Source organism: Colius striatus, chromosome 8 (genome assembly GCF_028858725.1).
Source record: "Colius striatus isolate bColStr4 chromosome 8, bColStr4.1.hap1, whole genome shotgun sequence".
Taxonomy (NCBI): domain Eukaryota; kingdom Metazoa; phylum Chordata; class Aves; order Coliiformes; family Coliidae; genus Colius; species Colius striatus.
Window position 1 is genome coordinate 36658196 of NC_084766.1, and position 12252 is coordinate 36670447.

At 42.6% G+C, this 12252-nt stretch overlaps 1 protein-coding gene across 2 annotated transcripts in view; it reads left to right on the forward strand.

The window, feature by feature from the left end:
• The window catches only part of DOCK1 (dedicator of cytokinesis 1), a 285055-nt gene that overhangs the window by 224873 nt on the left and 47930 nt on the right, over window positions 1-12252 (forward strand). For both annotated transcript variants that reach the window (XM_062000751.1, XM_062000752.1), the window contains exons 36-38: window positions 3113-3153; window positions 4356-4446; window positions 8284-8403. In XM_062000751.1, the coding sequence (XP_061856735.1) occupies window positions 3113-3153; window positions 4356-4446; window positions 8284-8403 (252 nt within the window). The remainder of the gene's footprint in view (window positions 1-3112; window positions 3154-4355; window positions 4447-8283; window positions 8404-12252) is intronic.

Here is a 12252-nt window from a genome sequence, read left to right on the forward strand (position 1 = left end):
GAAGTTCCCCAGCCTGGAAGGACTTCTGCATCCTTAGTTTGACACCTTTAACAAAAGATTTGTGTAAAACAAAGTATGTGTTGGGATTCTCTTTGGGGCTTTTATCCTGTCTGAAACGTGGCTTATTACTTCTCTTATTGATTCTAAGGAAAGATTGAAGGAGAAACATTTCAGGGGCTGGTCTTTGAAGGCTGTTGGTTGACATTTACAATTGATGAGGGTACGACTTTATGCAGTGAAACGCTTTGACATACAGAACGTTGGAGTAATAGGCAGTTTACTACCCAAATTTTCATGCACTTGCAATCCCATTTGTATTCTGCTTACTGCTCAGCTTCCCTGCTCAACATCTCTGAAGAAATGTGGGTGTTACCGTTTCATTCACAGCAGGATGTGAAATTTCCTCTGCTTAATTCCAGAAATTCTGGCCTATCTGCTGTACACTATAAAGCTTTGTCCATTTAGGCTAGACTTAAAAGCAGAAGTTGTCCACGTAACACGGGCATCAAGCTTTCCAGCCAGATGATTAGAGCAGGAGGTTTTACTAGCACAAAAACAGCACATGTTGGAAAATTATGTCAAAATAAATGTTAAAGACCTCCCTCCCAAACACAGTAGTAGCCAATTTTGATTTTTCCAGTAGGACTCAGTATTAAACTGTTATCCATTAAGACTTCATAGCTTTCATCCCTGTAACACGGTCCAAGCTTTTAATTTGTTTAAATATGTGGGGCACAGACACTGTTTATAGTTTATGTGATAGTGCTGATAGATTTTGGTTAGGCTGGTTTGGAAACTGTGAGCAAATCATTTGTAGCTTTACCACTGGCAACTAATGCAAATGTCCTTGGCTGGTGCAGTGCAGCCTTTATGCCACACCATAGCACGAGCTGTAAATGAAACATTGCCTGTTAGAATGGGAGAGAAGATAGAGACATCACACCAGAAAAGCAGGGTTTATTTTTAGTTTGTTTCTCCCCTCTGTGCACATCAAAAAGCATCAGAATGGTTAGGAAATGGGAAAAGAGGAGGCGTTGGGAGAGTCGTCACCGGCTGTTGATCTAGCAAGTGCCGTCGGGCTGCCTTGCAGAAAAGTCGTAGCATCCTCCCGAGAAGAGCTGGAGTTAGAAAAGCCAGTTCACACCAGGCAAGATAGGAAATCAAACATGGCACACGCCATACCCTCTGAAACGTGACAACAGTTTATGAAACAGGCAGAATTCCTCCAAGAAGGGGAATTTGTTTCTCCTTCCCATCATCACAATACTCTGGAGGCTCCTCCGAGTAATTCTCACCGTAGCAGCTCCAGGGTGGGGGGTGTTTTCTCTAAGTGTCTCTAACAGCATCTCCTGAGTTTGTCAGGTCTTTGCAACTGATACCTTTTGTGGGCGATTCCCTGCTGTCAAGTGAGAGCACGGTGAGGTGCCCACGCACAGCCCTGCGGCCGCAGCCTGCGGGAGAGCGTCGCAGGGCACAGCTTGCCTCTCTTTTCAGTGGGCGTGATTTAAAACTTTGGCTTCATTTTAAAGTCCTGTTTGCCCTCCAGGGCCAAGTCAGGCTTTTCATCATTCTCCAGGCACCTGCCTTAGCAGAAGCCCAACCCAGGGCTGATACTCGGCACAACTCCCACCTGAGGTCTCAAGCAGTTCGTAATTGGGGCTGTAATGAGTCAGGGGCTTCCACAGGATTAAGTTTGTCTGTGTTGACTGTAATTTAAGTCAGAGGTTTTGATGTGCATTTAAGCCAGTGTTTTGAAAAAAAATAATAAAAGCCCTATGTGTTCCCTCAGCTGCTTGTTGCTAACCCTGCCAATCCTGGTGAAAGCAAGCGTGCCACAAAGCAGCAAGGCAGCTGGAATCTCCAACTCCTTCCCTCCAGTTGTTTTTCATCTCTGTCAGTTGCTCATCCCATTCCCAGTGAGGCCCCATGTGTGTGGGGCAGCACAGTGTAAAGGGGTGTGGAACCTGCACCCAAAGAAGGGTCAGGAGCAGGGGCTGTTTTTTGGGGAAGAGGGAGCTGGAGTAAACGTCGTGTGTGTCAGTGTCAACCTGCTGCACAAGCCTCGTCACATTTTGGTTGATTGGATGTTGCTTCTCGAGCTGCATCAGACAGGGAGAGCAGCTGGCAGCAGCATTAGGATAAAATGGTTTTACATTGTTGATCCACACAGAAGTCTCCTCTTCTTTAGAAAAGCAAACAAAACCCAGGCTTCAGTTTATCTTTTGAGTTGAACTCAAAACCAGTGAGCGGTTATGTCAACTCAAACACATCTGCAGTGAATCATCCAGCGTTTCCAACTGCAGCCTGTAGATTCTACCCTGTAACACGGTTCTTCTCCAAGGGAACAGTTTAGTGTTGGCCTATGCATCTATTAGAGCTGGGTTTATGCATCTCTTAGTGGCTACTCAGACTGGTTTAATTTAGCATTGAAATATATCCTAATCCAGTGAAGGATAAATTTCATTCTATTATGTTGTCTTAGATACATTTTAACTTTCGAAGGCAAACTTTAAATTGGGTTCAGAAATGCCTGCAACACCTCCCCCAGTGTCTCCTCTCTTCCATTTACCGGGTGTGCAGTGTTAACTGGTTTATCTCAACACCGGAGGCATTCAGACAATTCTGAAAAGAGTGATGATAACACGAGGTGTACGTGAATCCTGATAAATAACACTAATCTAACTTCTTTATTTCCAAAGCAACCATTAGAATTCAAGAGCAGATGATGTACTGCTCCACTGAGGTTTGGAGTTTTAAATCCATGGAGCAACTGTTGCTTTAAAATGATGGGGTTGTGTATTACACGATTTCAACTGGAAGTGGCTGATGGAGTGTGACTTGCAAATGCCAGCAGCAAATTCCTAGCAAGACTCTTCTTGCATATTCTTAACCTTTGCAGTGAGATGTAAGCCCTAATGCACTCTGTGGTGGAACATCACAGCATTAGACTTTGTCAGTTAAATAACTTGTGTTCTATCACTAGAGGCAAATTGCATTTTGCAGTTTGGAGGGGGATGTTCTGCGATGATGAATGTTTAATTTGGTGCATGTTCTGTGTACTTTCCAGGCTCTGAAATCAAAGGCTTTGTAACAAAATTATGTTGTTTTTCAGAATTTCTACAAGGAGATTGAGAGAGAAGAGATGTACATAAGGTTTGTAAACACGACGAGTGCCGAACTCTGCTTGACTTACTGTAGTGGAATAGGAGAAAATTAAGTTCTTATTAAGCAGTCACTTGGGGGCTGCAGGGAAAGAATGGAAAAGCATACCTTGACTGAACCTTCAGTACATTAAAAGCTTATCTGCACTGAGAACAGTGAGCATTAGAAATTAGTCATGAGACTTTTTTCTTGTCCCCCTTCTCCAACTCCTTCAGTTACATTATGATGAACACTGGAATACTCAGGAGTGTTGTCACACGAGGAAAACAAATGAGAGCTGAGCAAAGAAATCATTTTACCTCCTGGCGAGCTATAAAACATGTGATTTGGGGTAAAAAGGACTATTAAATACTATCATGACTGATGCCTTAAATTTAGAGCTTTCAGGAACCTTTCAAGATCTGTGTTCACACAAAGTAAAAACGGCAATATGTTGTGCTTCTTGTAAAGCTCGGGGTTCCTAATCCTCTGCTTGTACTTTGGCTTAAAATTGCAGAAGGTCATGTCTTTAATGCAGTTTCAAGTATCTAAATATTATTCCTTAACTCCTTCTCAGATGCATGGTATCTTTTTGAAAGAATTTACACTTGTGAACTCGCTTCCTCTTGTTTAAATGGTTTCAATTAGTGCTTAGTTGGTCTGCAAAAAGCAAATAAAATCTAGCAAAAGGCAGGATTGATAAGTGGGCACAAACATACAGTTATGAGTCATAGGTCTGCCCTCTCCAGCATCTTCATCAACACAAATTGTCTCTTACTGTCAGGCCTCCACCCAAATTCCCTGTTAACAAGTTACAGTGTGTCATAGTGTGTCAAAGCCCTGCATTTTCACTGCCTTTTTCAAAGCACATTTTAATAGGAGAGGATCCCTTTCCAGAGATGCTATGATATTGAAGTTAAGGAATAAGACTTACATCTGTCTCCTAGCTGAGCAGTTAGAGCTCTCTGGCACAAAATCTGTGCTGGATTCCTTCCTCATCACAAGTCATTGTGTGTGCGTTGGAAAAAGAGCACAACAGAAATGCCGAGGGTCCTAAAGGGTGTCTGCACACAGCAAGGTGAGCTGTGAATAATCCCACATACATTTTGCTGCTTGAAGATAGAGCTGAACCATTGTAGTCTTCAAAATCACTGACTTAGTAACATTTAAGAGCCAGCCTTTTTATTAAGAACCATTGTTTTTGTTACCTGCAGGTATTTGTACAAGCTGTGTGACCTGCACAAAGAATGTGATAACTACACGGAGGCTGCCTACACTCTGCTTCTGCATGCAAAGCTTCTTAAGGTAAACACCAAAACACACTGCAACTTCTGAAATCCACTGTAGTAGTAACCATTCTGTGATTCTGTGATGATTCTGTTGTTTGTCATTGGAACATCTGCACTTTAAACTGATTAACAGCTGTGCACTGCTTCTTCTGGCGGCTTTATCTGTTGTACATGTAATTCCTACGTGCAGGAAAGCAGCTCTCTGCTGTTAGTAGGTGTCAGACCACGAGTTACAAATTGCAAAGCTGTGATCTGAATTTATTTTAAATATCAAAAACATGTAGTGTGTGGAAGCATCTAAACACCTGTTTTAGTAAATCAGCTCTCCACAGACTTGTTTTTGCAAAGGCCACGCAAGGTGCTGCAGGAGACTGGTGTCAAACGCTTTGGGCTATCTGTAGATTCAGTTTTGATTTTGAAGAATTAGAGATTCAGTGGTCTCGTTTCCAGGTTCATGCCTTTAAAAAGTGCATATCATTTTAGTGCAGTGTTACACAGTTTGTGGCACATTTACAGAGACATAACAACAGCGCTGTTCTCTATTGAATGTTCTATTGCAGCCTGCAATATATAAAGTGTTACATGAAGTGCATTTGAGTTTCTAACACCATATTCTGCCAGTCAGAAATGTAATGAGGGTGCATTTTGTAAGCATTGATCTCACTGAAGACTTTCTGGATAGATGATGTTGTGTGTAACATTCAGCTTGTTTACATGAGAGTGTCACAAGTGTGGCAGCACACGTGCCAGCCGTGTTCCTGCCGTTGTCATGTAGAAGGATGCTGCACCTAACAGCAGACACGTGTCATGCAATCACAGATTTAACATAGCCTTGTCAGCACTAAATTGCTAGCAAGGAGCTTTATGTTTTCATTTTAAAAGGCACTCAATAGGAAAAGTAAAAATCTAACTTTGATCAGAATTAGTGTTTTCCAAAGCATTTCCTTGAGTCCCATTCTCCTTCCTCGCATCTCATCACCCACTGGGAAATCTTTTCTCTGCCCTGGATCTCTTTTTGCTCCCCTAGAGGACAGTAGCACTTGTGGTTGTACAGGGCAGAGAGTCAGGAAGGGAGTAACTGAGAAATGCATTTTCCCTTTGATCTACTTCTCATGCCAGTGGTGTGTTGCAACCTTTTGTATTATAACAGGGGCTCTGCTGCTGGGACTCGTTTTCCAAAGGAAATTGATCTCATTCCAAGGCAGGACTTGTTCTTGGCAATCTTTGAGTTAATCTAGGCAATCCCAAGGGAAATGCTACTGCAAAACACCTGTGTTGAAAAGGGGAAGGTGTTAAACAAAATGCTTCTAATGGATGCAGTGAGAATGGTTCACACCTCAAAACTGAGTAAACTGCATCCAAGCTATAAAAGACTAAATATGATGCAGAGCTCACATGTGCAACTTAAACTAAGACACCTTGAAAGTTATTTACTGTATTTTGAAATAAATGTAAGGTTACTAGGCAAGGAAACATCAGTGAGATGCATCTGCAGTGCAAAAGCTGTAGCAGCAGCTGTGTTCCTCGTTCAAAGCAGGGGTAATTGCTGGGGACAGCCTGCTGGATGCAGTCACTTCTGTGGGAATGAAAGTTCCTGTGCAGAGAGGTGAGGACATGAGGAAATGCCTCTGACACCCTCAGTCACACAGACCAGTCGGTTGCCTGTGGGTAGAAGTTGGAATGAATAACTGGGGCTATAAAGATCTCTTGTTCCTAGGAGGGACATAAAGCAGGCCTGCCAAGGAGTGTAATGCTCGCTCATCACGCTTTGCATGATTGAACCTTTTAAGAGGAGACAAAGCATTCATTCCCTTCCACAGGTGCAGCTTTTCTGGGCAAATGATGACATGAACCATGCCATAAAATGTCATTCCTTTACCTGTTATGGCTTCAAATTCCTAGTCAATACGTTTTATGTGACCTTAAATTAGAGTTTAGCCAATTTTGACTTTTCTTACAGAGTGCCTGCAGAGACCAGATGTGGATCTTAATATACTCCTTTGATTTACCAGAAGGCAACATCTAGTTTTCTTTTCTTACAGCACAGATCGATAGGAGGTGGCCAATGTAAGGGCAGCATTTATTGCAGGTTTTCATCACTAAGCAGATGTTTGTTTATAAATATGATAATATGCTGGAGTTCTGTTATTGTGAAAGTGTATCGATCCATCTGATCCAACGTGCTGTTGCCAGCAGTAGTCAGCAGTGGATGGAGGAGCTCAGCATTGCTTGAGGAACAGCAATACTGCAGTGTGTGTGACTTCAGGCAGTTGAGTTTTGCTTTTCAAACCTTGAGGACAGGATTTGCAATGACACTCATCATGGGCCTGAGTTTCATCACGTCAATTTTAATGGGATCACGTTTAGGTCAAGATTGAGAGCTTTCAAGGATTTCCCCGTTAGGTTCACGAGAAGGCTGTCTCTGTGGAGAGGGAGCCGCCATCGTTTTCTCCAGGTCACTGCAAGCTGATGGAGCACACTTAAGAGACTTTAGTTTTATTTTTAACTCATTTAATCAAACTTAAAATGTTCTAAACTGACAGAGATAATGGCTCTCAGTGTGCTGAGAAGAATGCCAGTGCCTTGCAGGCCTTAGGGCGTTTGCATTGGTCAAGAGCACAAAGGTGTCAAAGCTGAGTGCTGGAGCCAAACACCAACATTTGGGGCAGATTAAGAAGTAGCTGGGCAAAACTGAATAACCATATAGCAGGTAAAACTGGGTGGTGCAACAGCAGTTCTGTGGATACATCTGTGAGTAGCTGCTCTTGGGTTAAATTCCTTCTTTTTGGAAGGTGATGCAGCTTTATTTCTGCGGGCAGTCCTCCTCCTGCAGTAGCTTTGATTTTTGGAGAAGAAAGTGCATAGTTCTTTAATGAATTTAGTTTTTGAACTGAAGTTTCTTAAGGCAAGAAGTCCTGTTGGAGCACCTGTGCCTGTCTCTTTCAATCTGTGTGAAGTTTCATTTGATTTAATGAAGGTTTGTGATTTGATTTGATGTGATTCGATTTGATTGAGGTTTGTGAGTCTCTAAGGTATTAATTTCCTGCAAGCCTCATGAAAATGGACAGCTGTAGAAGGGTAGGATATAGTATTAGTATACTGCCTAGGAATAATGCTCCACTCCTGTCACATCCCCAGGTAGGTCACTGGGAGTGTTAGTGAGAGGAGAGAAAGGAGATGAAGAAGAGCTGATATGAATACTGGAGTGCAGAGGCTTGGATAGCATCTGTCCCTTACTGGGCAGCTGGATATGCAAGTGCAAGGGAGAAGGCTGTGGGGAATTGCTTGGTTCTCTCAGGTCTAGGACGAAATCCATTTAGTCTCTGCCTTGCTCCTCATCCTTTAGGCATTTGCTGGAAGAGCAAGAGCTACTAATTGCAGACAGACTGAATAAACGTAGTTAGTGATACTTTTCTATGCCTCTAGACATTCTCTATGAACTTTAGCCATTTTGTTTCTCTGCCTGCAGTCTTTTCTGATGGTATTGATGTATCTTGGCTTCTGGCTGTTTCTCAACATAAACCTGCAAGTGTTGGTTATACATCCAGCAGGTCATACCCATCAGCAGGCCAAGGTCAGTGTCTCCAAACTCAGTGAGGAGAGGAAACCACTTTGAGAAGCTTCCTTCCAGCTAATATATGTAATTACCCTCCAATTACAGCATTCAAATAAATGCTCCTCGTGTATGAAGAATCAAAGTGCACAGCTGCAAAAGAAGATCTTTGTTAGTGCATTAGCTGTGCTATTATTCTTATTAAAATAAGAAAAGAAGGTGGATGTTTTTTAACCTAACTGACATATGTCATAACTTTTGATTTGCTCTCACCTTTCCTCTTTTTCTTGTATGATTTAGTGGTCAGAAGAAGCATGTGCAGCACATCTTACCCAGCGGGATGGATACCAGGCTGCTACTCAAGGACAGCTGAAAGATCAACTCTATCAAGAAATTATCCATTACTTTGACAAGGGCAAGGTAAAAAGAGAAGGGGGGAAAAAAAAGAAGTCCAAATATGTTTCATTGCTTTTCTCTCTGACTTTCAAGTTGAACAGTAAACATAGTTTGCATCAAGTGACCTTCAGGGAGATTTAAACTTGCTACAGATTATTTGGAGTGCCTTATGTAAAGGGCCCACCAGTTAGCACTTGCAGATAATCATACCTTTTTGTAAAAGAACAGTAAAAATAAGGCAATGGTACATTTCCAGCTGCTGTGTTAAGGGTCAATAGATGTGCATCTGATGCCACAGAGAAAATGAGAGTGATGCATGTAATTTGGGAGGACTTAGTGTTTCTGACAATTGCAATAGCTAATATGATCCTTCAGCTACCCTTGTTTGTTCTTATGTACACTGAGTAATTCCCTCAGAAAATGGATGTCTGTGCTTGGTGCCTTGTAGGAAGGCAGAAATAGGCTCAGATGGGACTGTTTCATTACAATTATGCCTTTTATTGCAAGATGAATTTGCATTTGACATAGCATGATGGGAAGGGAGGAGTGCTGGTGTTAACTGTCCACAGAGATGAAGGGGTTTAACTTGGTAGACAGGGAGATGTAGGGATGTGTCAGTGTGTGGATATTTCATACACAAAATGTTTATATCTGGAATCATAGCATTGTTGAATATGGAGAAGCCCCTTAAGCTCATTGAGACCAACCTTCTCCCCAGCACTGCCATGGCCACTGCTAACCTACATCCCTCAGCCCTACAGCAGCGCTGCTTTGGGATCCCTCCAGGTATGGGGACTCCACCACTGCCCTGGGCAGCCTGGGACAGGGCTTGACAACCTTTTCAGTGCAAAATCTTTTCCTAGTCTCCAATCTAAACCTCTCCTGCTGCAACTTGAGGCCATTTCCTCTTGTCCCATCACTTGTTACTTGGGAGAAGAGACTGATCCCCACCTGGCCACAGCCTCCTGCCAGGGAGCTGTAGATCCAAAGTAGAAGATCTCTTTCTCAGAAGCAGAAGCAGAGATCTCTTTGTCAGAATACTCCAAGAACATAAACTCAGGGGTTTAAAAGCAATCATTGTTGCATAAATGTAGTGCAACCAGAAATGTCATTTGCTGGTAGAACTGGAATTTATTATCCAACCAGCTCGTGTTTCCAAGTAAGTCTTTGCCAGAATCAGATTAGTATTTTGATAGAAACTTTGCTCAAAAGGTCGAGTTTTATACCTTACCTTAGTGCAATATTTAGAAGTTGTTCATAAATGATGCTCAAGAAATTGTCACTGTAGACTGTGAGGGAGGTGGGCTCCACAAACTGTGGCTGGGCCTGGGTTGGTGCCTTGGGGCTGGGCAGTGGATGGCATTGGTTTCCACAGCAGGCTTCTCCTGCCCTGAAAGCTTTTACTAACCCTTGAACAGCAGGTAAGGAGAACCTCATTTGAATTGGGGTCATAGCTGATTTAAAGTGTATTAAAATGTTACATTCCTCTCTGGAAAGGAAAAAGACAGAAGCAGCCTGGTTTTGTTTTGTCCTTTCATGGCTTCACAGTCACTCTCTGATGCTGCTTGCAGTGGGGATTGTTCTTCTGAGCACCAGGCCAATGCATTTTAGCTGTAAATTAAAACCTGCAGCCTCCTTTACATCTATGTCTTCAGGTTGCACCCACCCATTTCTGCTGATAGTGCTAATGAGCTGTTTATATAAACAGCAGGCACAATCCCTGCTGCTTCCTCTCCAGCCTGCCCCAGTGCCCCAGCACGGCTGCCACGCTGGAGACACCCTGTTAGACTGAAGAACCATTACAGCTAGGAAGGAGAGAAAGCTCTGCCAGCTTTCAAAAGACATAGCATTGAAAATGCTGTGTTTTCCCTTCTCCTCATAGTTAAACAGCTGAATCTTCATTGCACTGAAGCGAGCAGTGATATCAAAGGGACCACTGTGTTTCCTTCTTCCTTCTCCTTTGCATACCTCAAGGCATAGGACTTTGTGATGTGTGTGTGTGTGTGAAGAGATGATCCATTTTCAAAGCACTCTTTGGAGTTACAGGCATTTCTTCTCTTTGTTTCCTGGTAGCTCCAGTTGGTGAGAACCTTTTGTATTGTTCAATGAAAAGGAAAAAAACCCCAAATCAATACAGAGAATATGAGAATCTTACATGAGTTTTCCAGTGTCAGGAAACTCAAAGTTGAGGGTTCCACAGTGGAATTAAGGTAATCTCTCATTTGGGATGTTCTGACATCAGGGTAGATCAATGTTTTTACATGTACCTATAGAGTTTTCAGCTGTAGTCCATCAGCTGCTCACTGGGTATTTTTAGAAGGCTGTACCAATAAACTCAACAATCTCTCTCTTTTTTTTGTGCCATAGTGGCTCAGCTCTGTATCTGCCTGGCAATTCACTCTGGGCTGATCTCACTACTTTGCTTTCTTTTCCCATAAAGTTAACAAGAGATGTCAAAAGAAGGTCACTTTACCCTGGGCAGCTGTAGAGCTATTTGCAGGCTTTTACAGAAGCTCAGGAGTTTTGTTTTCAAGTTGTTTTGAGACTGTGCCTCTTCCATTCCAGCCTGCCTGATGGGATGCAGTGGACTTGAGAGGGAAGGGAGACGTGGTTAGAAACATTATGTAGAAGAAATGGAGGAGAGGGATTTCCTAAAAGGTGACATTTGCCTTTTTTTTTCTAAAGGCTGATGCAGTTCAGCCTCTCAAAAATCATGATCCTTTTCTCTTAGCAGAGTAATTTCCCAGGAGGGAGTGCACAGTGCACTTTCCAAGTGGAGACCAACTGTGAGGCTTATTCCCTTAATATTAGCATTCATGGTGAGATGAATTTAGAGGAGGATATAATCCTCCATACACAAACTGGAATGGAATGGACCTTTTGCTTCTAGAGCAGAAGTGCCTGAGAGATTGGTAACTGAGTAATGCAGAGTGTGGGCTTGCACTCACCGCAGTGCTGTGGGCATCTCATTTTGGCTGAGAACAGACTACCAGCCTTCACCACCAATATCCCCATTAGTTGCAGTTTGAGGTCCTTTTAACATTCCCCATGTTGATTCCTGTTTTGCAATATCCTATTCTTAGGGAGCTTGCTCTTTTACTTGACTTTTGATCCTTAAACTAATCTTCTGAAACCTTTCACCTTTAGTAAGTTAACGTTTGCAGGTACAACTTCTGCATTTTGCTGTTCTTCTGCTTTATGGATGTGATTCCTTATTAGCAATACTTTTCATTACTCTTCTAAGCTTTTTGTTTCCAATATGAAATGTTCTTCCAAGTTTCCCTACTATACACACAGTTATCTCTCCTACATTATCATTCTTCACCAACTTGCACTTGGCAGCCTCATCTCCATTTCTCTTGGCTTTTGCCCTTAAAAGCCTTATCTTCACACTTATCACAGCAGTCTGACCTCTCCTTTGAACTGCTCTCAAGTGTTTGCTGTTTCTGTGTTTGGCTGAAGCTTTGCCAACAAAGCCTTTAATCCAGGGACTTTACTGAAAATTGGTGGCTATCTCAGGACTAGAAGGTAAAGCAGTGGCAAGGGAAGGGGGTGAAATGTTGCCCGTGTGGAGCTCCTGATGTGAGTCAGTGCTAGTCAACTACTGAAGCCCAGAAATACTCAGTGTCAGTGTTACAAAAGTAAGATATTGTCTTTAAACAGGCTTGTGTGGTCCCTGGAGCTGTAAAGGAAGCAGCAGCGATCTTATTCCTGCACGGTAAAACGTACAAACCGCAACGTGTTTCAGGTTTGCCAGAGGATGCCGCAGCCTATAAATCAGTGCATGTTTTCCTCTGCACCTTCATAAATTGAAAGTGTTGGTCCCAGGGAGGAGAAAAAGTAAATAAATGCATGCTGCTCATTTATTTCTGC